Source organism: Falco biarmicus, chromosome 5 (assembly GCF_023638135.1).
Source record: "Falco biarmicus isolate bFalBia1 chromosome 5, bFalBia1.pri, whole genome shotgun sequence".
Lineage (NCBI taxonomy): Eukaryota > Metazoa > Chordata > Aves > Falconiformes > Falconidae > Falco > Falco biarmicus.
The window spans coordinates 77,220,980-77,247,671 of record NC_079292.1 but is presented as its reverse complement, the minus strand read 5'-3'; the positions used below and the strand labels follow the sequence as shown (position 1 = coordinate 77,247,671).

The 26,692-nt window shown below is 39.3% G+C and overlaps 2 protein-coding genes across 2 annotated transcripts in view; both read right to left on the bottom strand.

Annotated features, from left to right (window-relative positions):
- PARVB (parvin beta) overlaps nucleotides 1-4,076 on the bottom strand; it is a 74,568-nt gene extending 70,492 nt beyond the window's left edge. The window contains exon 1 of the mRNA XM_056339321.1: nucleotides 3,985-4,076. Coding sequence (XP_056195296.1) covers nucleotides 3,985-4,006 — 22 coding nt within the window. The 5' untranslated portion in view covers nucleotides 4,007-4,076. The remainder of the gene's footprint in view (nucleotides 1-3,984) is intronic.
- Nucleotides 4,077-8,763: 4,687 nt separating this feature from the next.
- On the bottom strand, nucleotides 8,764-26,309 carry SAMM50 (SAMM50 sorting and assembly machinery component). The gene is made up of 15 exons (XM_056339318.1): nucleotides 26,156-26,309; nucleotides 23,805-23,915; nucleotides 22,338-22,439; nucleotides 21,401-21,488; nucleotides 20,186-20,292; nucleotides 18,116-18,246; nucleotides 17,819-17,906; nucleotides 17,135-17,263; nucleotides 16,279-16,350; nucleotides 15,060-15,146; nucleotides 12,569-12,639; nucleotides 11,778-11,845; nucleotides 10,795-10,941; nucleotides 9,778-9,919; nucleotides 8,764-8,976 (listed from the first exon to the last, which is right to left on the bottom strand). Exons 1-15 carry the CDS (start codon nucleotides 26,174-26,176, stop codon nucleotides 8,931-8,933), a joined length of 1,410 nt encoding a protein of 469 aa, XP_056195293.1. The 5' UTR covers nucleotides 26,177-26,309; the 3' UTR covers nucleotides 8,764-8,930.
- Between the last annotated feature and the right edge of the window lie 383 nt (nucleotides 26,310-26,692).

Below are 26,692 nucleotides of genomic sequence, written 5' to 3'. Positions count from 1 at the left end.
TACTCAAAACAGGGCAAGGCTGCCCTAAACTGCAAGAAAAGCTGCACAACACTCAGCATTTCATGAAAATGCCCTTTCGTTAACTGAGATGGCGGCCATGAAGGATCCTTCAGACTACAAATCCAAAACAGGAGAGTGTTTGAGCTGAAATGTGGCTTTTTGTCCAAAGAAAAACACACCGCAGGATATACTTTGATTTTGCCTGAAAGTGCATGTTTGTAAAAGACTGAGCAATCTGCATTTCTGTCATAACTGCTATTAGCAGAACATGGGGCAGTATCTACATATAGAGATAGTTAGTTTAGCTATGTTGCATTTTAAAATCTGTAAATTTTTTTGTAAAATTCTTTTGCTTTTTCCCTCTTGAAAGTAATATTTAACACAATAGCTAATGAAAGATTCAAGAAAACAATGTTGGCTCACCAGTTTCTCTAATCTGCATTTGAACCATAGGTTTGCCTTACAGGCTTTATTTCTGTTATGATTTGTAAATCAACAGGAGAGTGGCAAATAGACAAATCAGTGTTTCAAAGCATAGAACTGAGGGGTAGCGACAGTTTTGGAGTAGGACCTGCACCTGCTTTTAATATTCACATTTAATGGATTAGTTTCAAGTTTATAACATTCCCCTGCTCAAGCCACCCACTGCTCCAGCGCAGCGAGGTCCAAAGTTGCCCGCAGCACTGCTGTGCGTCACTGGCAAAAGCAACCAAGCACCAGGAGTGCTGTTTCTACGTCTCACAAGTCCTGCATTGCAGACAGCTTGGACCAAGGGTTCCTCATCAGTATGAGCAGTTTTCCACATCTGTAATTTCCTCCAGCCCCATACTACCATTACTTTATGTGTTATCACATCATTTAAAAATCTCACAAAATAATATATACTGTAGATTTTAATGTAGTGGTCACTCTCACTGGCTGTGCAAGCAGCATTCGCTGTTCCTGCAAGCCATGCTTCTTACAGTCTGCTCCGCCAGCCAGGCTGCTGAGTGGTGATGCTGCCCTGCTGAACTTCTCCATTCAGGAGCCCCAGGAACACTGAGCTTAAGAATGGATTGATGATAAACAAAAAATCAAGAAATCCTGGACAAAGCCCCTCTGAAGAAAGCATGACTTCTCTAAAAACAAGCAAGCCAAACCAAAACTGTAATTGCACTATGCTTGAGAACTTCAGGGCACACAGAAAACCCCAGTGTAAATTAGGGCAGTCCCTTACATCTGGCCCAAGCCTCAGTGTAACATACAGATTCACTCTACTTGATCACAGAACCCGTCACAGAAACAATTATAAAACTTCACTATTTTGTTTGCGTAAAAAGCAGCGAGAATTATTATAAAGAACATACAAACGAGGCGTATCCTGCCACTGTTGCTTCAACAGTGCATTCTGCACATTTTCCAGCTGCCAGTATGTCTACCCCCAGACCAGACCAGTGGTTCTCTTCTTGCCAGGGAACTGTAGACTACAACAAAGGCTCCTGGCACCTGAGGAAATGACCTTCACTGACCAAACCACTCAGCCCATGTTCTGTCTTGGAGGATGCAAAACAGTTTAATAATTATGATGACCCATATGCAGGCCCAGTATGTAAGTGGCACTGCTGGAATGAAAAGAACCACTTTGCCAAGTTTAGGAGCTGCACAAGCAGAAGATGACGCCAGAGATCTTTAAGGGCTCATGTGATAAATTGGTGTCCAGACACTTCATGCACTACATTTGCAGTCTAGTTTGTTGGGGGGGGTTTAAAGCATAATTTCTTGCTATAAGCACTCATCAAAGGTACCCCAAATCTTACGCAAAACCTATTTTCTCATTCATTCCCAAAGTTTCTTTTTCCTGATTTTCAAAATAAATTTCAATAAGTGGAAATCCTGCTTAAGACTTGGTTATAACCTCAACTTCTCTTCCTGTTTCCTTGGCAAGTCTCAAACCTGCCGGTGGCTTTCCATTCTGACCTGGTTCTATCGCAGGATATAGGAAGCATCCTGTGACCAGTGTTGCATGGACCATCCAGAGGGGATTTTATGAGTCTGTCTGCACTAAACGTTTAATGCACAGCTGTTGCAAATTGTAGTGACCACAGAGTCTTATTCCACATCATCTCAGCTCTGTGCTCCTGTGTACCAATCGCTAGGATTTTCTCCTCACATGCTCACCTCTCCCCCAACCAGGATTTTCTTCAACTGCTGCACCAGAGCACTCATGTCTTGCTTTGTTACAGAAATGTGTGCCTTAGCTCACAGATAACACTGCCTTTAAGAAGCTGTGAACCTAATGCTATGCTAATTTCGGAATGCATAGAAAATCTAAATCTTAAAATGGAGCAGATTTTTCTTAATTAGACAGCCCACTGCCCCAGCTCTAGTCAAATAACCTCCTCCCTGCAAACACTTCATCTTTATACATCACAGCACGCTAAGCCTGTCTTGTCCCCATAATGGCAATGATGATGATTATTTTTTTATTGATACTGCTTCTTTGGAAGAACAAATACATTCTTCTTCCTGGGACAATAGCGTGTTGCCCATAGCAAAGGCTTCTAGACTGTAAGAGAACTCACCAAGGGTGGGGTTAATACCAGCTAGAAATCTGCCTCTCATTTAAATTACTTTGAGGTTTCAGGCTATACCTAATCAATATTTTATGTTGATTTTCTGTGCAGGAGGGACTTCTTCCCTGTGCTCTTACCAGTGGAAAAGGTGGATTACCATACCAAACATTTCAGCTATTATACTTTGTTCAAATACCTACACTTCAATTATTACACATTTTTCTAGTGAATATTTCAACCCTTGGAGTTGCTAATGGAGTTTGCCATCCAGATCCACATACAGTACTAGTAAATCAATCTTTCACGCAGTTCTGTGTCTACATATCTAAAAACATGGCTGCCACGCTTCTTCAGCACTAGGTTTGCCAATTGTGTGTTGTTGCAGTCAGTAGTAGTGCTACTACAGCAGTAGTGCCACTACAGCAGTAGTGCCAGTGCTGTGAGTGTTGAAAAGTTGCATCATTTCTTAAAGAATTTAATTCAAATAAAGCTCCTGCAGCTTTTTGGAGGAATGCTCTCAAAATCTCCAGAGAGTGGACCTTATGGCCTATGAGACTTGTGTGTACAATACAGTGACGGTAAAATCAAATCCCATGCCCAAGGACCAGGCCCACATCACATCCACTGAGAACAGTCTCTGCAGTTCTTACTACATTGTATGTTAACATTACAATCAATACATCAGGAAAATAGAAAAAAAATTAAAAAGGAGTAGCCTTAATTATGCTGAAGAAGCACATAGAAAGACAGTAATTGGTTAAATTACCCATATAATCTTTGCAAAATTAAATAATTAGCAAGGATATCAACTGCATTCTGCTGGCACAAACCAAACGAGACACTTTACAAACGCAAGCCCCATTTTCAATGCATCAAAAATAACCTGGATCCATATGAAGAACACTAATAACACCAAAGCACACACGAATGTTGATCTGCACACTAGCAGAGTGGATGTTTTCATTTCACAACATTCGCTTAGCTTTAAGGCAGCATGGCAAAAGCATTTTATCCAACCTCTGATGGAAAAAATAAAAATCAATCAGTTCTCATACTAGATTTTTTTATGAAATGGTAATCACAAAATCTGTAAGTACAAACTTCAAGCAAGAAAGCACACAAACTGGTTCACAAGCTATACACACAGTCCAAACGGTATATAAAACTTTACTAACTCAATATAGCACTCAAGATGTAATGACTTATAAGCAAGTTATCTTTTAATAATAGAAATAAACCTACACAGATAGATCCAGTCACCTCTGACTTCGATATCCTATGTATTTATAAAGAAATGCTTAAATCTGTAGCTAAGTAGAAAAAGTGTGCCAGCCTATTGCAAAGTAAAAGGCGGCAGGGTTGTCTGAGCCTGGGAGAGAAAGCCTATGGCAACAGAAAGTAAAAGGACACTCCAAAAAAACCAAAACAAAACCTGGAGTCTTTCTGAGTCCCATCACGGTGCTTCAAACAAACAGTGCTCTTCTAAACAGGAAAGTTAAGAGCTTGCATCAGTACTTTCAAGTGTGTGTTAGTCTTTGATAATTTAATTGGCAAATGGCCATTAAAACTGACACAGCTGCTGGCCTTCGGTCTGAAGCAGATAACTCTGTCTTAAAGCGAAGCATGAAGGCGGCCAGCTACGCTCTTTGTTTCAACCTTCCATACTGAATGAGATACCAGCACTCTGCATACCAGACAATACTCTCTGGTACCCTACCTCTCAGCAGGGATGAGATTCTTGTGAGCATATTCATTAAAAAACCTGTCAGAGCATAAACACATCTTTTCAGAAATACAGAATCACATTGGAAAGACTAAACCTCGTTCAAAATCTGTTTTTAATTTCAGCTCTGAACTGTTAGCTTTAATATTTAGCTGAGCTTTTAAATGTCTGAAGTTACATTTGTTCTTTTTAGCATTGCTCACCTTTTTTAAAGAGGCGTTCCGTTTCCTCTGTTCTAGCCTTACAGCAATTTATACTGTTCTCAAAATCGTAGACTACCTCAGATTACTGTAATTACATGTATCACAAAATAATAGTGATACTATGTGGTCTCTCACAGTTCTTCACATGTTGAAGCAAAGCAAAACCACCTGGTTTTTAAGCCACAAAATCATTATATACAGCCTTGTTCTGTAATAATACCTGTACTCATTTTCTAAGATGATAGATATCTTGTAGACATAAGACACTGTTAATTTTTCTTCCTGGTCTGCCAGATGAGTGAAAAGGTGGGGGTTTGGAGCTTGGGTTTGGGGGAGAGTGGGAGGTGTTCTTTTTTTGTTGTTTTTCTATTTTGATTTCTTTTCAAAATAATGCTATTTATTCAATACTGAGGTAGAAATGTACCACCTAACTGATGCTACTGATTTGCTTCAGAATAATTTCTATTATGTACTCTATTTAACTGAAAACTTACAAAGACCATTTACTCCATGCAGACATCAGCTCTTCCAGCTGCAGACTGGGTTGCATTTTTTTTGCGTAACAACAGAAGAAAGCTGAATGCCCTGACTTGCACAGCATACATTCAGCATAAAGTCTCATCCCAATTAAGTTAAAATCATCCAAGAGCATCCACCAGCAATTTAGCACTGCTGTCATGAAAACGTACATTCAATTACACTATTTCAGAAACCTTTCCGTGGTAGAGAACTGCGTAAAAATCTTCCTGAAAAGGACTGCTACTGCTGTGGCTGCCAGGCTCCAGCCCTTTTAAAAGCAAGGCAAGAATAGCAGAAAAAATCCTACAATCCTAATCACTCCAAGGCTGTAATTTTAGGATGATTTTCTTACATTGTCCCATACAAAGTTCAGGATAAACTCCCAGACATCTGACCAACTCCTTAATATTCCCTCATGAAGGAGAAAGTTGGGTTTTTTTCCCCCATCACATCACAGTAAAAAATTTACACTTTTCCATTTGAGTAACTGCTCCCACTCCGTAGAGGAGAGAGCTAGCCTGGCCCTCCGCTCCTTCCCCGTGGGCCCGTGCATTTGGAAGTACGCAGGAAGACCCTGCATGCTTCCTCAACGGGCACAACACGGACAGCGATTTCTACACAGATGCCCAACAAAACCAACAGGTATTTCAGAAAGGTAGTAAGTATCAAACATTGGTTGCTACAGCTCCGCAAAGATTTCCATTGGCAGCAAGTACAGACTTGTATTAAAAAAAACACACAGAGAACAGCAAACGTACTTATGTTGAAGCGTGCTTCTGTATTATTGAGGTCAGCATTGTATTTTATTTTTAAAGGTTATGGTTTTAAATCAAATACAGTTATGCTTTTAAGAAGATGGCGGCAAACTGGCCCCTTACGTTCTAACAACCTCCCAATTTCCTCTTCCACCCTCCCCTGAAGCTCCCTAGCAGCCTGCTCATTAACAAGTACCCAATACCACCAGACCTTCCCTAATACGCTCTTTATTTTCAACTTTTTAATGGAAGTAGAACAGCTCCAAGGAATCGCCCACCACCTGAGAACTGGTGATACAATTAGCTCTGCTTCCGACACATTACTGCCCCCATTATAAGCAACAATACCATGCAGTCATTGTCCCCAAAAGCTCTCCTCTCCTCCCCAGGCCACCTTTAGCCCCTAGAAAGGATTGTAAACAGTAAAGTTACAACACAGCTGAAGAAACTCTGCACTTCAGATGGTATTTGCAGCCTCAGCACCATTCAGATAAAAAGCGTCCACAAGCATGTGGGTGGGCACTTCAGGTGCACCATTTGAAGGCATTTATCAGCGTCTTACCGTCCCTAACCGTGGGTGTGGCTATAAAAGCAAGAGCATCTTAACTAGTCAATAGGTAAAGCGATATCCGTGCTTTTGAATCACAGTTATGACTGCAGGCCATACCCTTACACCTTCTACTCTTTCAGATACACTCTGGCCAGAAACACAATCAGCCAAGAGAAGAATCAGCTCACATCTGTCCAGAGCTGTTCTGCCACCGAGCCTGCCCAGCATGACAGCAGCTTCTAGTGGGATTCCGATTTCTGTCTTATCCATCCTCATTATTAGAGTCTCTGTGACAAATTTCAAATGGGATTAAGCATACCAATATTCTATAGGACTAACTGCATAATCCAGATGTTGCTTCCAGAGGAATACATGAATACTTTAGATACTGTGATAGCTTTTGTGCACCTGTTATATACCATTAAAAAAGTTACCTTTCAATGTGGTGCAATACAGGTGGGGAAACAGTGACCCAGGTAAAGGTAACATTTTCCTCTCTTTACTCTTCCTGGACAATTCTATGGGGTGTGGTACAGCGTGGTCTGTCAGGATGCGCTTGAAAGGCCTCTTCACACTTCAGCAGTTTCCTCCATTCATCCCTTATAGATCACAGTTCTTTCAAAACTTAATTGTGGACTAGCTGCTTCTCAGCATGCAGACCAAGGTGAAGGCTGTTTCTGTAGGCCTGCCCAACTCAGAAAGACTACTGTGCTCTCTGAAATGGGCAACTGATACTTGCTGAGGGCACTCTTGTGTAGTATCCAAGTGCTACACTGGAGCAGCCTTTAGTGATAAAACAATGTGCACAGGAAAACATTCTTAAGGCAAAGAATACATCTCATTTTATGAAAAGGAGCAAAACGAACTTTGAACTCCTAGGAGAAAATCCTAACAGTATTATGGTATCTAAACTTTCCCATTAAAAATATTTTTGTATGTCAAAACATAGATAAGTGCTGGAAGAAAACTAGTAACATTTGTTGACATTCTTGACATAGTGTCACATTTTATCTTGTAACAATAAAAATCATCAGAAATGTTTTGTTTACTATGTATTTGCTAGAGTAGCTGTTAGATACACACACACCAAAAAGGGGGGGGGGGGGGTGTGTGTATATTAAATTTTGGTATTTTAAATAGACCTGACTTCCATCATTCACACAATTTTCTGTTTTGAACATCTGCGAGCCTGCTGCTGCTGCAACTTTCTAAGGGAAGGATGTTAGGTCAAGCGAACCTCTGCAAAACTAGGCAGATCTAGGAAGCCAGTTACCAACATAAACCGTTAGTTACTATATTGCAGCAACAGTAATCATACCAATGCTAAAGCAATATAAAACTGTGGTGTCTGTAACGGGAGTGGAGTCTTAGTGCCAGCCTGACTGGCAGCAAGATTTCATGACAGTTCTGACAGCATTCAGCCAAGACAAGTAGCATGCCAGTATGTCCAAAGCCTGTGTCTTCAGCTCAGTAGAAGAAATCAGGAGTATAATAGCTTGTGTATTTCTGTTCTACTCTCCCAGAATCTTCTTTGTAGTAAGATTTTAAATTTGCCAACACTTAATAACCAAAAAAAAGTAAATTTAAAAGGCAGGGAAAGTGAATTCTAGGTTCAGATCCTCTTAGGATGACATCCCAGGATTAATACATAGTAAAAAAAAATTAGTACGTAACTATCCTCAAAGATGAGTTGTTAGGACGAAACTAGTGAATTAGTCCAACCGTACAGAAACTGGAATACAAGCCGAGTGATAAAGCAGGAGGTCACTTTTAAGAGAAATTAGCAGTGAAATAAGTCAGTAGAGAGGCACGCCTCTCACACAAAAGCAAACCAGGTAGTATCACATGATCACATGTCTAGACATCCCTTTTTGCAACTGCTACAAAAAGATGTTCACAAGACCCACATCAATGGCTTCACTAAGAACATTAAAACATTCACAACTGCCTCACAGTTGAGACCCCTGAACCTTTCAAAGTTATTTTTGAATTTTAGTATTTACTGTGCTAGAGCGCCAACTTGAATTTTTACAGTATGCAGTTCAGATTGTAGGAGGTATTTAAATATAGATGATTTACAATAAAGAAATATATTCAAATGAGAACATTTTGGTTCACTTACAGTCATTACTGGTCCAAAACAGTTTCTGATGCATTAACAGAATTTTTTCAGGGTTATCTGCTGACAGAAGTTGATGATGGACAAAACCTGTTCCCCCTTAATTTCTGCTCCACCCATATTCACACTTGGCCATCCCACCAGTTGTGAGAATTGTGGTTGGAAGACTGAAGGCTATGCAGGCCAATGACATCTATGATCATGCGAACCATATCCAAGAGCCAATTTCTGACACAACTCTAATATATTCAAGTAACAACAACACCTAAAGGCTGTAAGTCAAAGTAGCTAGAACCCTACAAACACCCTCCTCTTTGATAAGAATCAGAGATACAATGAAACTTTAGAGCATAATTCTTTAATGTAGTTTCTTGTGGAGTCTGAGAGGTAAATCATTCAGATGTGTATCTGTATTTCAAGAAAAAAGTTAGACCACACTGAGATACATTATAGTCTTGATTTCAATTACAGAACATGGTTTCATAAAATGATGTAAAAATGTTTCAGTATTATAGAAATCTGATTCCTGCTCCAAACTGAACACCATCACATATCCTGAAAAGAAACAAATAATAAACAATGTAAGTGATATGTAAGTTACTGATGAAATTAAAATCAATTCTCCCTATCCTCAATTTCCCAAGCTTTTCAATCTTTGGGAAGTTACAATACAAATACTAGCTGATAAAGGCTTTTTAAAATAAATACCCTGCCAATCTGTCATCCATATGGAGTATTCACATCTGCAAAGTAAAAACCATAGTTTTCAAATTGCCATTATTCACGTTTCACATGAATGACAAGTAGAAGCATAATCCAAGTCCTATACAAAATACAGAGTATCTCACAGAGTATTCACAGGCAAGAACAGGCTCCTTGAAGCTTTTTTTACTGTGTACTGTAATATTTGCTTGATGTAGGATAACTGGCTGCTAACAAATTAATTTGTTCTCCCTTTCTCTTTATAGTTAATCTTGTTTTTGTTTTTCAAGCAAAGATATTAAACTAGGTATTTATCTGATCATTTGATTTTGGAAGGCTCAAGAAAATCCCATGAGCTGTTTGAGCAATCATTTCACCTAAACAAAATCTGCTACACAGCTATTCATACATTTCAACAGCTGATCTCAAGTTTGAACTTTGAAACTTGACAAACACAGTCTTAAACCAAGAAGTACTGTGAAACCAACAGGAATACAGAGATCTGAAAGAAGAGTATCAAGTGCTGAAAAATCTCTAAATTGGCAAAGAGCAAACAAAATTAAAAGGCAGCAATTCTCTCTGACAAAACCAGACAGAAGTGCAGTAGCCTTTAAAACCAGTTAACACTTAAGAAAATTGGTGTAAAAAACTAACCTGTCACCGGACTGTACTCCCATGGGGAAACAGTAGTTAAGCTCTAATCTAGCAATGTTTCCAAGTCGAAGCACTATGCCGGCACCGTAAGACCACCGGATATACTCTGCCAGCTTCTGCAGATGAGCTCTGGGACCATCACCTGAAAGCAAACCAGCAGCAGAACAAGCAGAACAAAGTTGACTGTCAGGGTGGTCAAAGGCTAACTGGGTTTTCAGAGCTAGAAGACACACTACTTAGGAGCATCTCCTGCAGATTCAAAATGTATGTACTACCCACAACTCTCAAATGCCAAGTACCTTGGACTCAAACTACTATGGTTTTGCTGGTTGATCTTCATTTCCCATCGCAGGGTACCTACTTGCATGAATCTGGAAACAAGTACCAAACACGTAAATGTCTTTAGTGAGTCTCTATTAGTTTTGAAGTTAATTAATCTGCTTTTCAATTGTGCATAAAGTGTTTCACTCCCCTACGGACGCCACCTCTCTTCCATCAAGCGAGGCAGACATCAAAGACTATATCCCAAAATTAACTGAAATTATATTGAAAAGTCATACACAATTGGTGATGGGAGAAAAAACCCCTGAAGGCACATCAGCTACCACACCCGCACCTACACTCTAATGCCACCACTTTTTATTTAGTTAATCCCAGTAAACACTGGAATCCCACTAAAACATCATCTTCCAATCTCCCTTCAGAACAGTGTAAGCAGCAGGTGTAAATCAATTACCACACTGGTCTCTGAACATCACCAATTCACAGATACTACTGTCACCACCCTAGCTCTCTTTTCCACAAGTTGTGCTAGACTTTCTGTAAAAAGCTAAAAAAATTACTGCCAATCTGTCAAATATACAAGTTAATAGCAGCAGCTTTTTGACAGGCACCAAAATATACATAGTAAACAAACTGCTTCTGAGTAAACAGGCACAGAACAGCTCTCATCATCTTTTTTACTTTTATATATGTAGACAAGCAGGTTTTGTTATATACAATTCTATCGAGTCTTACCATAATTGAGATTGCAGAGGTTTCCGGCATTAAGGAAGAAATGTGTTCGGAAAAGGTCTCCAAACCCTCCCCGGCCTGGCCGGAAAGGCAGAGGGGTGTACAGATGCAAGCCTCCAGCCCAGTAGGCTTCTCCTCCCAGGTAATCACCTATTTAGGTAAAATGTTGAGATAAAAACATTTACTGTGGAATATATTAAAAGAACCAGCTGTTAAAGGTATGAGAACGCATCCTTAAGTTGTTTTACATTGCACTTCTATCCTTTACAACTCTTGCCATTTGCTTCTAGCTCTCTCCAACCTCACCACTATCAAGTAAAAAAATTAACACTTACACAATTCTTTAAACCTACCAAGTGAAGTGCCCTTTTGCTTCATTCCCTCACTGGAACAGCCTGAGGCACACACCTACTTGTGGTTCATCAGAGACTACCTCCTGAACATCTCTGAAATACTTGCCTTCATTTTAAAAATGGGAAATTTATGCAATTAAGTAATTAGTTTTAAAATATACTGAATACTGAATCCACTGATAACAGCAGGTCATCAGCAGGGTAAGGAATAGAACTGAGGAAGCTTCTGGCTGTCAAAACACCTTTGTTCATCATGTAATCCTTCCCCTAAGCTCCCTGAACATATGCTGTATCACACAGAGATTGAACGTGACTGTTGCTATAACCATCATTCAGGAACTTTTTCAACTTGAAGACTGCTTACTAATTAAAGTGACATACTGGAAGTATGCAAGTCTGAACAACGCACTTGGTTTACAAAATTAACTTATGGCTTAATGAAGAACTACTGGGCTTTATTCCATTGTGAACTAATATATAAGGACAGATCAAAGACATAACACTTCTCAGATTCAAAGTGCAGAATGAGTGCAATGATTTTTAAGATATACAAAGCTTGGGGACAGAACTGGAGACTGTCACACACTGATATTTACAGTATTGTCAGAGGAGCAGGATGTAAAAGTTTCAGACCTTCACTCTGCGGTCCAATGCTGTACATACTGAATCCACGCACACTTGTTGGTCCACCAAGGTAAAACCTAGTGAATACAGTCAAATTTAATTTAATGCTTCACTTGAAAGGATGTATTTGAAAATACCTAGCCATACCTCTAACATTGCTTTTCAGAGTTACAGGTAACTTTGTAACGCATTTAGTAAAGTCTATTTAAAGAAATACAAAAAATCATATCTAAATCTAAACCACGTATTTGCAAATAAATCAAAATAAATAGAAGTATTAAAAATAAAAATCAATCTTCCGTTACTTACAAAGATCAAAGCAGAAAGATTCTCAGCACCAAAGAATCAGAAATATTGTAGTTAAGATCTATCACATGTGAAGTTAACACCTAGTATTTACTGTAAATAAATGTAAGTCTAAATGATTTATTTAAACACAGGCATTAGAAGGCAAAATTGTCTAAAAAGCCACCGTAGTTACAATAGGCTTTACTTCTAAAAACACCTACAGTTTTACATATGCCTGACACAAAATTTTGCAGATAGTAAATATCATTTTGTAACGACAAATATTGGCAGGCAGAGATACCATGTAGCAAATCACAAATTTAGACTAACCTAATACAAAAATCAAAACCAGAAGGCATGGCTTGAATACTAACATGCAATTAAAGCTAACTAGAAACATTTTAATCTCCTCAGAACCAGAACTACTACTGCTTCTCTCTTCTACTATAGAGTTTTCTTTATACATTACCTGGGTTGACTGAAAAACATAAAGAAACATTTAAAGAACTTGCCTGTCAGCTATACTGGATGGCTTTTCTCCAATAGGTACTAGCATTCCACCCCAAAGAGATGCTGAAAATACCTTTGGAGAGAAAAAGAAGTTGTTTATTAATATGTATTACATAATTTCCCCAAAAACACTCTTAGTAAAATTTCATTGCTCAGTAACTGGCAGAGTTCTCATTAGTCTGACAAAGTTGCAGATGATCACAGCATACGCATGGATATCACACCATCAGTAATGGTATTTTCAGGGAACTCTTGATCATTGCTGCCCTCTTTCTTTCATATGGTGCTACATCTTGAAGAAGTCAATGCAGCAGATTTGAACCAAGTGCTGCTTTCACAATAGCTGAAGGGAACACTCATCAAGCTCCTATTTTCTTATGCATTTTCATGACTTTTTTTCATTTTCAAGAATACACTGCTGACATAAATTACTCCTGGCAATTTTAAACCCACAGGAGGCTAAGTCCAACGTATAGCTACCAAAAACCGTACAATTATTAACTGTCTGTAAATTAGCCTTATAATTAAATGAAACCACCTTCTGCAACTCCCTGTACTGACATCAAACACATATACTAACTAGTTATCTATACAGTAATTCTTGGGAGCTAATCACTATAATGAATACATTTAATCGCTTGCTGCCTGCGTACCAAGTAGAAGTACTACTGCCAGATGGTAAGATCTATTGTCAATACCTAGGCTGAAGGTATTGGATAATGTCTCTAATTTTACAGCACCCTCCTGCTACCTTCTGCCCTGAGAGTCCCCAGATGATACAAAATTTTGCAGATGATAAATACTGCCTGCCATTATCAGATATAAGCTCATCAGGCAGCGTACAGCATATGCAAAAGTCAGTTCCACGCAAGTCTACACTCATGAACAATGAGTGATAATAAAAGTATGTACACCATGTGATGAGACATGCTTCACTTTCACTCACAATGTAGGCATATTAGCAGTCATGGGAAAAAGCAAAGCCATGAAGCCATTAAATTATTTCATAGGAGAATACGCCATCTTTCTCAGCTGAAGGTCAGCAAATAAATGTAAGATGATTACAAGTACGCTTATCAGGCAACGCCCTTTCTTCCACCATATGGAAGGTGCAAATACAATGTAATAAGAAAGGGGTATAGCAAAGAGCCTTAAAATGCCCTTCTGTGTTGGCCTCGTTGGTCTAACCCAAGAACTTCATTGCACTGAGTCGCCTCAGAATAAAAGCAGGAAACAGCAGACTGACAGATCCTTCCAGCATCAATTGGTTAGTATCTGCACTATGGAAGTAGTTTGGAGTTTTTCAGTTGTACTGTTGGCATAATGTTAAGATTCTTCCAGTCTCCTAGAAGTTCTTCATCATTAGTGTACTTCTATAAAAACTATCAAGAGGTAGACATCTTCTCAATGCTTTTTTGTTTTTTGTCAGTATGTTGGGATGCAAATATTGTAACCCTCTGATTTTTTAATCTTCATAACAGAAGTTGCTGTTTAATTCCCCTTCAGCTATGAGACAAGAACTTACTGCACCATCTCCACGTGATGAAGAACTTCTTTCTAAATACAGACAGAAGTATTTCTAGGATATATTGAAATTCTGATTTCACTAAGCAGAAAAAAAATATTTCCACCCAATACTAGGTCTGTGCTGTTAAAGCCACTCGAAACTTAAGGTCTCTATGTTCTCATAAGCAGCTGAAGTTCTTTAAACATGAACTTGGAGTTATCCTGTCATTTCCTCTGAAAGAAATCTAGGTAGTATACACAAGAACTGCTCTGCCAACCAAACCCAGTCTTTAAGTGATGATATAGGAATTTATTTCAAAACCATGCAGTGACTGCAAACCAATGCACTAACACAGACACCACACCATAAAATCTGTGACGTGTTCTGCCTATGGGGTGGCAGACTGGGGTCTCATACAAACTTCTCATGGTAACATGTTTTTTTTATTGGAACTTAAGTTTTTCATTGTGCACAAAATGTTGTAGTGCAAGCTTAGCGTTGTAGTGAAATCAGTCTTCCCATTCTTTCCCAATAATTTTACATAGCAGAAATAATTACATGCCACGATACCAAAATTGGTAGTCATATATTCATAATTTACAATGACAAAAGAAATCTAAACCATGATTAGTCAGAATATTCATAACCAAGGCTGTAATAAGTTTTTGAAAAATCACTCAAGAAAGATCACAAAGAACAGACATGCCCAACATTACTTCTGAAAGGAAAAGAGTTCATATGGTTAACTGTCAAACAAGCTGTTCTTTCCAGAATGCCCACTTCTCACGTGACTGCACATGCCAGGAACATCAGGTTAAAAATAAGAGGCTTTCACTTTCAAAAAAACAAATCAAGATATCTATGCCATCCATCTTTTACTTCCACAATCTTTTTCTAACCCATGGTGAAAAATCATCATAGACACAGATTCAATAATCTAATTTGCTAACTCAGATTAATTACTAAAATATCCTTAAAAAAATTACCGAATCCCAGATGAGTTGCTTATTCAACTGAAATTCAAAATCCTCTTTCAGAAAGCTCACGTCTCCACCTGTATAGCCAGCCAACTCCTGTAAAGACATGTTTATGAAAGCTGTAATGGATATTACACGTTTCTTCTCTCTAACGGTTCATCATATCTGCATCAGCATAGGCAGTGTTTTCTGTACAAGAAATACAGATATACTGGTATGGAAAGACAACAGAATTTTGGGTCAATGAAAAACCACGCATGACCCTCAGAACAATGAGCTGCATTTTTCTCTTCCAAATAATAAACCAAGGTATTGCTTTCTAAGCCATTTTGTATATGACAGCAAAATAAAATGGAGCAGGAAAATTCAGCACCCAAAATCAAAACTCTTACTGTATTTACCTAGACCGAATAAGATTTCAAATGTACTAAAGCAGGGCTGAAGACCCAGACAGTTGCATTCCACCAATGCAATTTGAAAATAACAAGTGAAGTGACTGAATCAGTGTTAGAGGCAGCATCTAACAAATAATTTGTTATCTAAACCCTGAATTATAACCACCTTTCTGACTCAGAATACTTCACTGTTGCTTACAGGAACAGTAGCACTTAAAAGAGTCCCACTGGCATTTCAAAACAATCTGCTTCTAAAGCATCGCAGAAGTTAATGCTTCTGAAGTCTTAACCCATACAGTAGAAAAGCCAGCTTTTCTAAAAGCTCTGAAACTAGTAAGAGTGAAAAACATTTTCTGTGCCAAAATGATTCATGTGTATGGCGTTGAGAGTTCTTTTTACCCCGTCTCTCATTTTTAATTCTAAGACTTACAAACTTTGTAAGTAGCAACAGGACCACGGTCTGGTAGTCTCACATTACAGTGTTAGAAAACAAGGACTAATATCTACTGGAAAGTGTAGAGTAAATACTGTAAGGGATAATATATCTCAGTAAGTAAATAATTTAATGCTAATGGCAAGATAAAATGGTGGTGCTGTTTGACCAAATGGTATACAAATGAAAATTTGCCATCATAAAAAAGGTTTCATGATTTTAAGTGTCACACACTGTAAAAATAAAAAGTAAATACCGGTCATCACTGTCTCCTAGTCAATTTACGATTGAATTCTATCTTTAGACATTTCTAAGATGAACATCAATTAGGTAAATTAAGACTTACTCAAACACACTTACAGATATAAATACAGTAATAGCATAAGTCACTTAATACTACCTGATTAATTTTCAGCAAAGCCCCTCGTCTTGGCAAGATTGAGGAGTTCCGGGAATCAATTACCATGGCATGCTGAAAAAAAAAAATAAATCAAAAAAATATTTTTAGGTTCTCATATCTGTTGAATACCACAGAGTGACACTAGTATTTTCCTTCAAAACCTGTGCAAACAGTGGAAGACAACCACAGCTCCAGCTAAGGCTAGTGCAGCTTCACAGATCTGCGAATAATGTAGAATCACAGAATCATTTAGGTTGGAAAAGACCTTTAAGATCATCAAGTCCAACTGTTAACCCAGGACCTACAGACTAACTTAGTTTTGAATTTAGAGGCTACATGAAATGCATACATTTGTATCTTTTGGGCATGGTACACACCAGAAATACAGCAGCAACAATGCCCCAGTGTAAATCATCAATTTTGTGACAGTAACCTGCAAATCGTTTATCTCCTACAATTTCTAAGCTACAAGTTAAAGATGGCAAGTGACCAAAAACTACTATAGGTAGGAAAGAATATTTACAAAGGGCACAGCAACTCTAGGATGAGGAAATTTACTGATCTCATCTTCCAGAAAATAAGACAATTATGCAAAAAGAGATAGCAGATGAGACAGAAGGAGGCCCTGCAGAAAGAACAAGCCAGCCTATGCCACAGTCAAAACGCAAGAGCCAACTATGAAAATACGTTTTCTCTCTGGACCTCCTGGATGGCTCTGTGTGAATGACCAAACACAGCAAAAGATGTCTGAAGTAAAACACAGTACCCACTAAGACAAAAAGCTCCTTCGGTTCATTCGTAAGTATTAGATGACTCAAAATAATGTGTTTTAAAAATTATCATGAAAAAGTCTTACAGAGAGAGAAGATTTAAGAGAGTGTCCGCTTTCTTCTCGAACAGAAAAGGATGCTGTTCTAGCAAGGCAGCCAAGCTCTCTCCACACGCCCTCCCACTTCAGTGTGTGATTCGTCTTCCAGATTGGAAACTACAAATGAAGAATTAAGTAAGAAATTTTAAAAAATCTTGCTACAAAATTAAAATAAACATTTCCTTGAAAAATCTTTCTCTCTGAAGTTTTTTTATAAGATTCTATGCTTTTTCTTTCCAAGCTTCTTGGATCTGAGAGAAACCCTTTTTCATTTCAGAGTAATACTAATTCTGCTCCAGCCAAGAGAGTTTCTCCAAGTAGGTACACACTACTTAATCCAACCCAAATGAAAAGTATCTTGAATTGGGCTGATAAAGTGAGCTAGGCAACAAGCTGCCTCTCTGAAATCACACTTTAAACATTAAAAATTTGGAGAAAAACACACTGGTATTTTTATATGGCCAAAATAAGATTGAATTCTAGCAGAAAGACTAAGGTGTATTACTTCTGTCATTTTAAAATTGTTGACCTCTTTCAAATAATGACAAGTTAGCCCTGTGCACAAGTGTCTCAATCATTAAAAAAGTAAACCAAATATTTGTGAAAGCCAACTGTGACCCGAATTAAATCTAAATGAAGCATGTGTTCCACAAACCCTTGTGCTGCACTTACATTGAATTCTGTTGAAATTCCTCTATCCGTTTCACGAAGAGAGCTCCAAGGGAACTGTCCAGTTACTTTATACAGGTTAACTGAAAAACTGAAACACAACATTACTGGTAGGTTTGAAAGTGAAACTATGTAATTAAGTGGAGGTTTATCACAAAAACTTAAGAAACTAGCTCTGCTACATTATTAACAGACCCTCAGGAAAGAAATACATTTAATTATTACTCACTGGAAGATCTTATTAATTGTTTTATATTCCTTCACTAAAAAAAGAGTAGTACTCAAAAATGCATCCCTTACTTTCTTTCAAAGTTTCCAGGCTGTGGTTTGAAGAATGACAGGCCATATGAAGTTTCCTTTGTTCCATAGGAGAACTGGAAGGTTACCTTTTCTGCACGTCCAAAGAGATTTGGGAACTTGAGCCCAAGTACCTATAGAAAATAAAAAAACCCCTCACAGCATTTCACAGTTTGTTGTCTTGCACCTTAACCATATGCTGAACGCAAGCATATCTATGATGAGAATGAAAAATGAAGACATTAAAAATAGCTGCAATTGAATGTGTTTTTCTTGTAAGTTAGATTTCTCTTTGCACTGGCAGCAAAAGCCATCACAACAGCACAAGTTACAGTTAACCATCCACTTTTTATTGCTGTCCAGTAGCTACTGACTTCATCTGCATTCTTGGTGTACCATCAGTACTGCTATTACGTCAAGAAAAATATCCCAGCCAGTCTCAAAGCCCAGGAGAATAAGTCTTTGGCATAATAAGCAGCTGCTCTACCAACTGCAGACTTTCCAGCTGATCATCAGGAAAAGTACCCGTCAGGTAGGGTTCATTGGAACCTCAGCAATAACCCAATGGAAAATTATCAGTACAGAGCCACTTCTCCATATTTTATTTCTAGTAACAAGATACTCTTGCAATCAGTCCTGACGGCACTACAACATACCATTACAATTCTCCAGAAACTAGTCAAACACTTCGGCCTGTTCCAACATAAATTTCTTACATCCCTTTGGCAGTACTTGGCCCTTTGGCAGAAAGGATAGGGCAGGTTTCCTCCAAGCACGGACACTATGAGGACTGTTCTATTGTGGAGTGCTCTATTCTAAAAGAACATAAAAAAGCTACCAAATCCTGACTGCCTTTGTCTAACAGCTATTGGAAGCAAAACAGTCACCTGAACTTTGTGATGATGGCTACTATGCAATTATCCAACTAACCAGAAAGGGCTATTAGGATGAAATACTAGATCTATAGGCTTCAGATGAATTTTAGGCATTAGAATAAATGTCAAATCTATTCAACTTTTCAGGAAACAATCTCTGCTGCCAATACCAGCATGTAAGAGTCATGCTTTTACATCACTCAAGTGTTTTGCTTTGCTGTAGAATTAAAATCAAATGTAAGGGGAAGCTGAGCACAGAAGAAACCAAAGTAGCTTTCAGGCTGTTTTCAAAGATACTAGAACCAACGAGGAGGACTCCCCACTGGTTTCATTTGGGTCATGATGCTCTGGACATTGCTCTTAGCAGCAGAGCTGCATAAGCAGCTCTCAACTCACTAATTTCCTATTCTCCTTGCACCTACAAAATACCATCACCTGAGTCATACAGAATCTTATCCAGGTTAAAAATACCTCTAAGAAGAAAAGGATGAGTCCCTTGATCTGGCTTATCTACCAGTCCCAGGCACAGCTGCACTGTGCACATGAGAAGGTAGGAAGGGTGCAAGAATGAGCACCTGAAAGCACCATCTGCTTACACCAGCACTTCTGTTAAAAGGACATTAACAGAACAGCAGCATGGCTGTTACTTTTTTGCGCCAACTGGTAAACATTTTTCACACAAGATTTTTAATGTGATGCATCCTTAACTGAATCCAGTGGGGAACAAGTTCCACTGTTTATATGGTTCTAGGAAACCTTACCCTTTGCAGCTCAGAATAACTGGTATTGGGCTAAAACAGTGAAAAACAAGAACAATTTTTAAGTCATATACAAAGCATTTCAACTGAGAAGAAAAACACTTTAAATAGATCTCACAGAAACTAAATGCTAAACTCCTTACTAATTGCTCCAGTAGACAAAGCATCTTAAACATTATCAAGAAATAACGTAAATCATTTTAAGAATTAACATACTGAGTTGGAAGTTACAGCATTCTTCCCTAGCTCAAAATAGGCTTTTGCTAAATGAAAGCCTGACTAATACAAAGACTCTTTAGAGACAAGGGTCTGGCCAAGCCTCAGTAAAGCTGGATCAAGAAAATAATTTGGCTTGGATCACCAAATTCCTTGCTAGGTTTGAAACACAAAAGACAGACAAATATCAAAATGAATTAATAATTATTTGAAATTATCCATACCATACTGCCTTCATTGTTGCCAACCATAGTGTTATAACTTCCAGTTAGTCTTCTCAGCTCTGTTACCTCAAAAGTTACATCTAAACCATTTGGAAGGGCATCATCTCCTACATAAACAAAAAAAAGTATGTTATCTTTAAAGAGATATTCAAAAACCACAGAAGGTGACTTGAATTACTTGAAAACTGGTTGAATTAAATTACAATAAAAGTCCACATTACAAAGAAAAATGGCTTGAGAAAAAGATGCCCTTTGGATATGAGTGGATACATGCCATCATAGCATGCCTGGCTTTAATCATCAACATGTTAGTTTAATTACGAAATAGTTAACACCTGTTTGCTACTTACCCACTAAAAACAAAAGATGTACACAACTTCTTATATTAGAATAAACAGAAATTAAAAACATGGCAAGAACAATGCTATCACTAGGGCAGGGCTCCCAGCATTTTGCAGGTAAGTGCTGATCAACAGAAACCACCCAGTTCCCTCAGGGCTCTGGCTATGGCAGCTGTTCCAAAACACACCCGTCAAGGGTACCTAATTCTCCTTGAAGCAAATGGGACAGAATCCCATCACCAGCAACCTGTGGGACTGCAATGCATTTCCTTCTCAGAAACACAACTTCCCTCTCTGCTGAAGAGAACAACAATGAGTTTGAAAAGCAGCCACAAGCCTGGGAATACCAACTGAGCGTTACTGTGAAGCCTGCACACATTCAACTGCCCCATATATCATACAAGCCAATTTTTATGCACAAGCACTGATCCAGTTACTAGCATTTCCTTAAGCACCAAGGATGTGCTGATATAATGTCAGTAATGGGATGTGTAATACATGGAAGTACAGGACACATCTTCAAGTTTTTCCTCAAGTGTTCCTCTGAAACTCCGGACTGAGAGATGTGTACTGTAATTATTTTAGTGCTGGAAATACACTCATTTTTGCATGTATACAAGTAGTATTTATATGCACACACGTATACACAGACACATATGCAAGTACATCTTCATAAGGATAATGGATGTAGACACATACATTCATATATGTAGCACACCTAAACGTACATGTGAGATATGTAAAGGTATATGAGAAAGTAAGTTATATACACAAAAAATGTCCAACCTCTTACACGGGGAAATATAAATTATAAGCAAGCACGTGTCCATATGTGTGTGAGAAAACAGGTGAGGATTCATGAGGCGATACATACCTTGACAGGTATCAATCAGAACATCTACATGTCTAAAGATTCCTAGACGAAGCAACTTTTCACGCGCTTCGTGTGATTTTCTCATCACCTACAGGATGAGACAAGTAGCTTAGTCATGGAATCATGGAATAATTTGGGTTGGAAGGGACCTCCAAAGATCATCTACTCCACTTGAGTCTTTCAGGTTACCCAAAAAATAACTAGGATAAAATAGTTAAAATGCAGCTAAGTTATACAATATTCACAGATTTTGTGTACAAAGACACATATATGTGCCTTCAAAACATATCACAGCCACTTTTAACACTTGAATTGATAAATAAATTAAACCCAGAGCATCTGGCTTAATTCCTACCTTTTGCTAGTATGCTTCCTAATTGTTTTAATATTTAAACCTATGACTCAAACAGGTTTCAGCAGTTAAAACTTATACACCTATTTACAGGCCCCATGCTTTTGGTAAAAAACCCAAACACCCTAATCTGTTTAAATGTAGACCAATTTACAGGTCTAATTGCCAGCCATACTCCAGAAGGAGTCACCACCTAAAAGTGGAAGGACGTACAGCCTAACTCACACTTTGACCCATTGTGGAGATTGGTATCAATCATCTGTGCTGAGATCCAGTAATTCATCTTTAGCAAATTAACTGAAAATGTCACCTGCACGGTTAGCAATTCTCAAATGGGAGGAATGAAGCTGAGAAAGTATCTGAGAGTACTGTTAGCCACCTCACAACGTGAGCTGAACAAATCAGAAAATGCAGGACCTGCCAGTATTTCATATTTAAGTTTGGCTTTCATATCACAAGATCAGAATCATCATAAGACTTGACAAAGTTGCCCCACATCTGAAGGGAGTCTCCCAAAAGCAGGAAAAAGAGAAAATAGTAACCTGAATTTTTAAACAGGAGGTCTGATACTACTACAGTACTTACATCAATGAGATTTTTAGCCTTGAAAACATCAGAGATTTCATACATTATAATGTCATCTTTGGTCCTTCCAAGTCCTTCGAAGTGCACATGCTGAACTACCACCTAAACAGAACAGATGTTTAAACACAAATACTTAATTTGAATCTAATAACGAGTATCAAAAATCACCAACACACAAAAAAATATTGTTGTCCAAATGAAAAAACATATAGATTCCTAGGATAGTCACTGCTAACCTACATTATCAGAAATCAGTGCTACTGACAATCGTGGAAAGTTGTTCCCTTAACATGAAAATTAAAGAAAAAAGAACTCTAACACCAAAGCTAATACTGGTTGTAACAGAAGAGACAGTAACAAACTGTAGCTGATGGGATTTTAGTCATAAGTGTTGTAAGGACAAATAAAGTCACTGCAGAAATCACACCCAGATATTAAGACACATTAAGACAAAACGTAGTTAGTCATTTCTTGTATCAGCTACACATAAGCAAAGAGTTAAAGGAAAAAACAAATCAACCATCAAGCCATAAATATTTAAACTAACTATTACAATTATCACTGCCACTGGAGCATTCTAGTTTAAAATGCACATTAAGATCACTTCCATTATGAGGTTTTATATTTTCTTGAAATCATTCATCTTTTATATAATCATCTGAGGTAATTTTATCTTAAAAATCACAACACACTCCAAGTTAGCTGGTACAAATAGACTACAGCGATTGCATTTCCCTTATTTTTTCAACCTTTTCAGTGTATACAATTTTAGGAGTAGGTGTAAAAAATAACAACTGCAAATGTTTCATGTATTCACTTATAATAAAAACAGCAGAATAAGAGCAACCTAGCATTACTGCAAATTGCTTAAAGAAACCTATCAGAATATATCCATAATCAAATAAAATCATTATTACCAAGCTTCTAGTGAGTGTGATTCTGAATAGCACAAAGGAAAGGAAAATTTTAAAAAGATAACAGTTGTTATCTCACCTCTCTAGCCTGGCTAAATATATCATGGGCCATGACAGACATGCTCTTACATGTAAAATACAAACAAACAAGTTACCATCCTCTGCTGAATTTAGTATTTCCCTCAGCAACATAATTCATGTTGGTGGCATTTTACCCGAAGCTGGCTAATACTGCACTCTAGCAGATTAAGGACAGTTGCTTTGTTTGCACCTAAGCGGTGTTGCAGAAGCAGTAATCTCTTATGAGAGAGAGGGGAAAGCAGCATCTGGAAACAAGTCTAGTAACTCAAAGCTGAATTCTAGTAACAACTGCGGTACGGAAAAAAAATAAATAACAGAGACTAGACAACATCAGATTAAACTCACAGCATTAAATTTAATTCTTCCATATCTCAAACCATAATTTAGAAAGCTCACTTAGGAAAAACATGCAAGCAAGGGTGTCAAGGCATTTCTCTTGAGAAAAAAATGAGCATGTTGTACAGGTACTTACATCTTTGTTTTCGAGAATTTCCTGCTTGGCCTCAGGTTCAACTTCAACCAGTTCAGCTTCCTCTCCCAAGGCACCAAAGTCTGGCCCACCCATTGGAAGAGGCTCCAAGCTCTGAAAGCATAAAAGAAAACTGCATTTAATATGGTATGTGGATTTATGATTTATGCCTTTTGCAAAGGAAAAAAATGTATTGTTCTTGATACTGTGCTTGTTCAGATCCTAAGGGGAAAAAAAGCAAAAGAGAAGAACCCAAATGAGGGGAACGACCAGCACACTTGCTACCTACCTGCTTGCTGAATTTTTTAACGATAGCTGAATAGCTTCCATGCCAAATGATTTCTCAAAAATACTTTGCACTTTTCACAAAATAACCTTATTTTTAAGGCATGCTTCCTATTTTATCTTTAAAAAAAAAAAAAAATCTAAAAAATCAGGGTGCCACTACTTAGTTTGGGTTTTGGGGAGGGAGAGGAGTGTTAATGTTGAACAATAAAAAAAAACCAAAAGGTGTTCTCAGCATGTTACTTCACATATATTTATATGTTTTTATATTTTAATATTTCCTTTAAAAGTAACCTTCCAAGTAACACTCAAGAACCTCAGTCCCTATCCATCAGAAGTGTGCATTTTAATCAAAGTGGTTTCCAGCACAGCATGGCTTTATTTACTATACCTGAAAGAGTCCTAGAATAAGACTTATCAGAAAATAAAGGATTCAAGCATGAATGAGCAGAGGGTTACCTGCAAAAGCAGAGGTCAGGATTGGATAACTCTGTAAATCTACTTTTAGTCTTAAGTGACTAATGCAGTACTTGCCGTATTATGTAGGGATAGTTGTTTTGCTGGAATAGTAAATTGCTATTACATATCAGAATCAAGTTAAATGAGGACACAATACTCTCTCACTCCCAGTAATTTTCAGGCAAACATGAAACGCTCTGCATCCACACAATATTGTGTATCAGTTTATACTACAGATGGATACAAAACCCAAGCATACAAGAAAAAAAAATTTTAAACCAAAATTAAATTAGTCATGGTAATGAGATACTCTGGAGCCTTTACAAGCACCCGGCAGCTGTCCCTCAGTCTAATGAAACACTATGTAAAAGCCTGCTGCTTTTCAACCGGCTCACAGAAAAGACTTAATTGTACCTGGGATCTTGAGGAGTCACCCAGATCATTCTCAGACTCCAAATAAGTCAGTCACTCATTAATCATTCCTGAATTATCTACATCACAATTTTAAACACCCCTGTGCCGGCTCCCCACGGTTACTTTAAGGGGCAAGCACTTTTAAGTTCACAAGGTCTTAACATTTGCTCTGCAATTCCTCTGCTTTACAGTCAACAGCACTGCTGACCTTTTTCTGCGTTACACTGATATAGCCTAACTCTCTCACAACCTGTTTTACACATGCTCCTACACTTTTCCATAAAACAGACTGCTCAATCCAGAATATCCTGAGAAATGCTTCTCTAATAAAGCCTTGAGGCATGGAGAACCCACTGCCTTCCTAAAGTACTTCAGAGCCTACGTATCCTTACTCTTTGAAATTATTTTCTGATAGTTAAAACACAATTTTCCTGTTGCCATTACAAACGCTACTTCTTGTCCTATCTGAACAAACACTTAAACCTTTAAGCTGCTTCTTTAAGCAATGGTATATGGATTTGGAGAGTCACGTAGCTCATCAGGATGGTCTCCAAGTGCTTCAGGGTGCGAGACAGGACAGAGCTCTTTAAGCAACACCGCTGTTTACCAGGGAAGTGCAAACCTACAACCTCCACTTCTCACCGTGCTGCCTGCAGCTGTGGGGCAGTTTCTCATTGCTTAGTGGTTTGGGTGTTTAGGGGGGTATTTGTTGGTTGTTTTGTTTTTTTTTTCTATTTTGATTCCTACAGCCAGGCTCTCTCCAGGCCCCTGCGGCAAGGTCAGCCCCGACCGTCGCCAGGAAGGCAGGAAAGTTCCGGGAAGGGAGGGCCAGGCCCCTCCAAGCACGGCGGCGGCCGAGCCCGTGCCCGGCTGGGTCCCTACCCCGCCGCCTGCCACCAGCCCGGCCCCGCGCAGGCCCCCGGCCGGACAGCGCTTACCGGCCCGGCTGCCACCCAAGCCTACGTGGGGAACCTCGGGCAAGTCAGGGCACGGCACGGCGGCCCGATCCTGGTCCCAGCCCCAGCGGCCCGGCGCTCGCCCCCGCCCCGAGCCTGGCCCGAAGGTCGCTGAGGCCGTGCTCTCCCCTCAGGCCGTGCTCTCCCCTCAGCGACCTTCGGGCCAGGCCCCGGGCGGGGGCGAGCGCCGGGCCGCTCTCCGGCGAGCCCCTCCCCGCAGCCCCACGGTGCGGCGCTTACCCGTGCGTACACGGTGCCCATGGCGGCAAGGGGAGGCGGCGGCCGGGGGCAGCGGGACCGTGCGAAGCGGGAGCCGCCGCCACTTCAAGGCCGCGACACGGGGGCGGCCATGACAGGTAGCCCCGCCCTGCCTCCCATTGGCCGCAGGAGCGGGAAGAGGCGGGTGCTTCCTCGCGGTGAGAGGGCGCGCATGCGCGATGGGGGGCGCGCTCCGCCGCGAAAGGGCGGGCAGGACTGGGACGCGTGTGGGCCACCGCGGCAGCCCCCGCGGGACAGGGGCGCTAAGCGCCTCAGGGGAGCGGTGACGGGCGGGTACTCCCTTCTGCACAGCATATGCCCGTTACCTGGCGCTGCTGCCTCTGCCGTGTAAATAACTGAGCTTTAACTGAGGAGACAATGCTTGTTTTCCTCCTCCTCTGGTTTTGTGTTGCTTCTGATCAAATACAAAGAGTAACTTGTGAACTAATGAATTGCAAAGAAAGAAGGGTTTAAACGATGGTAGCTTTCAGGTGCAGCTGGAGCATGAACAAGCATCCA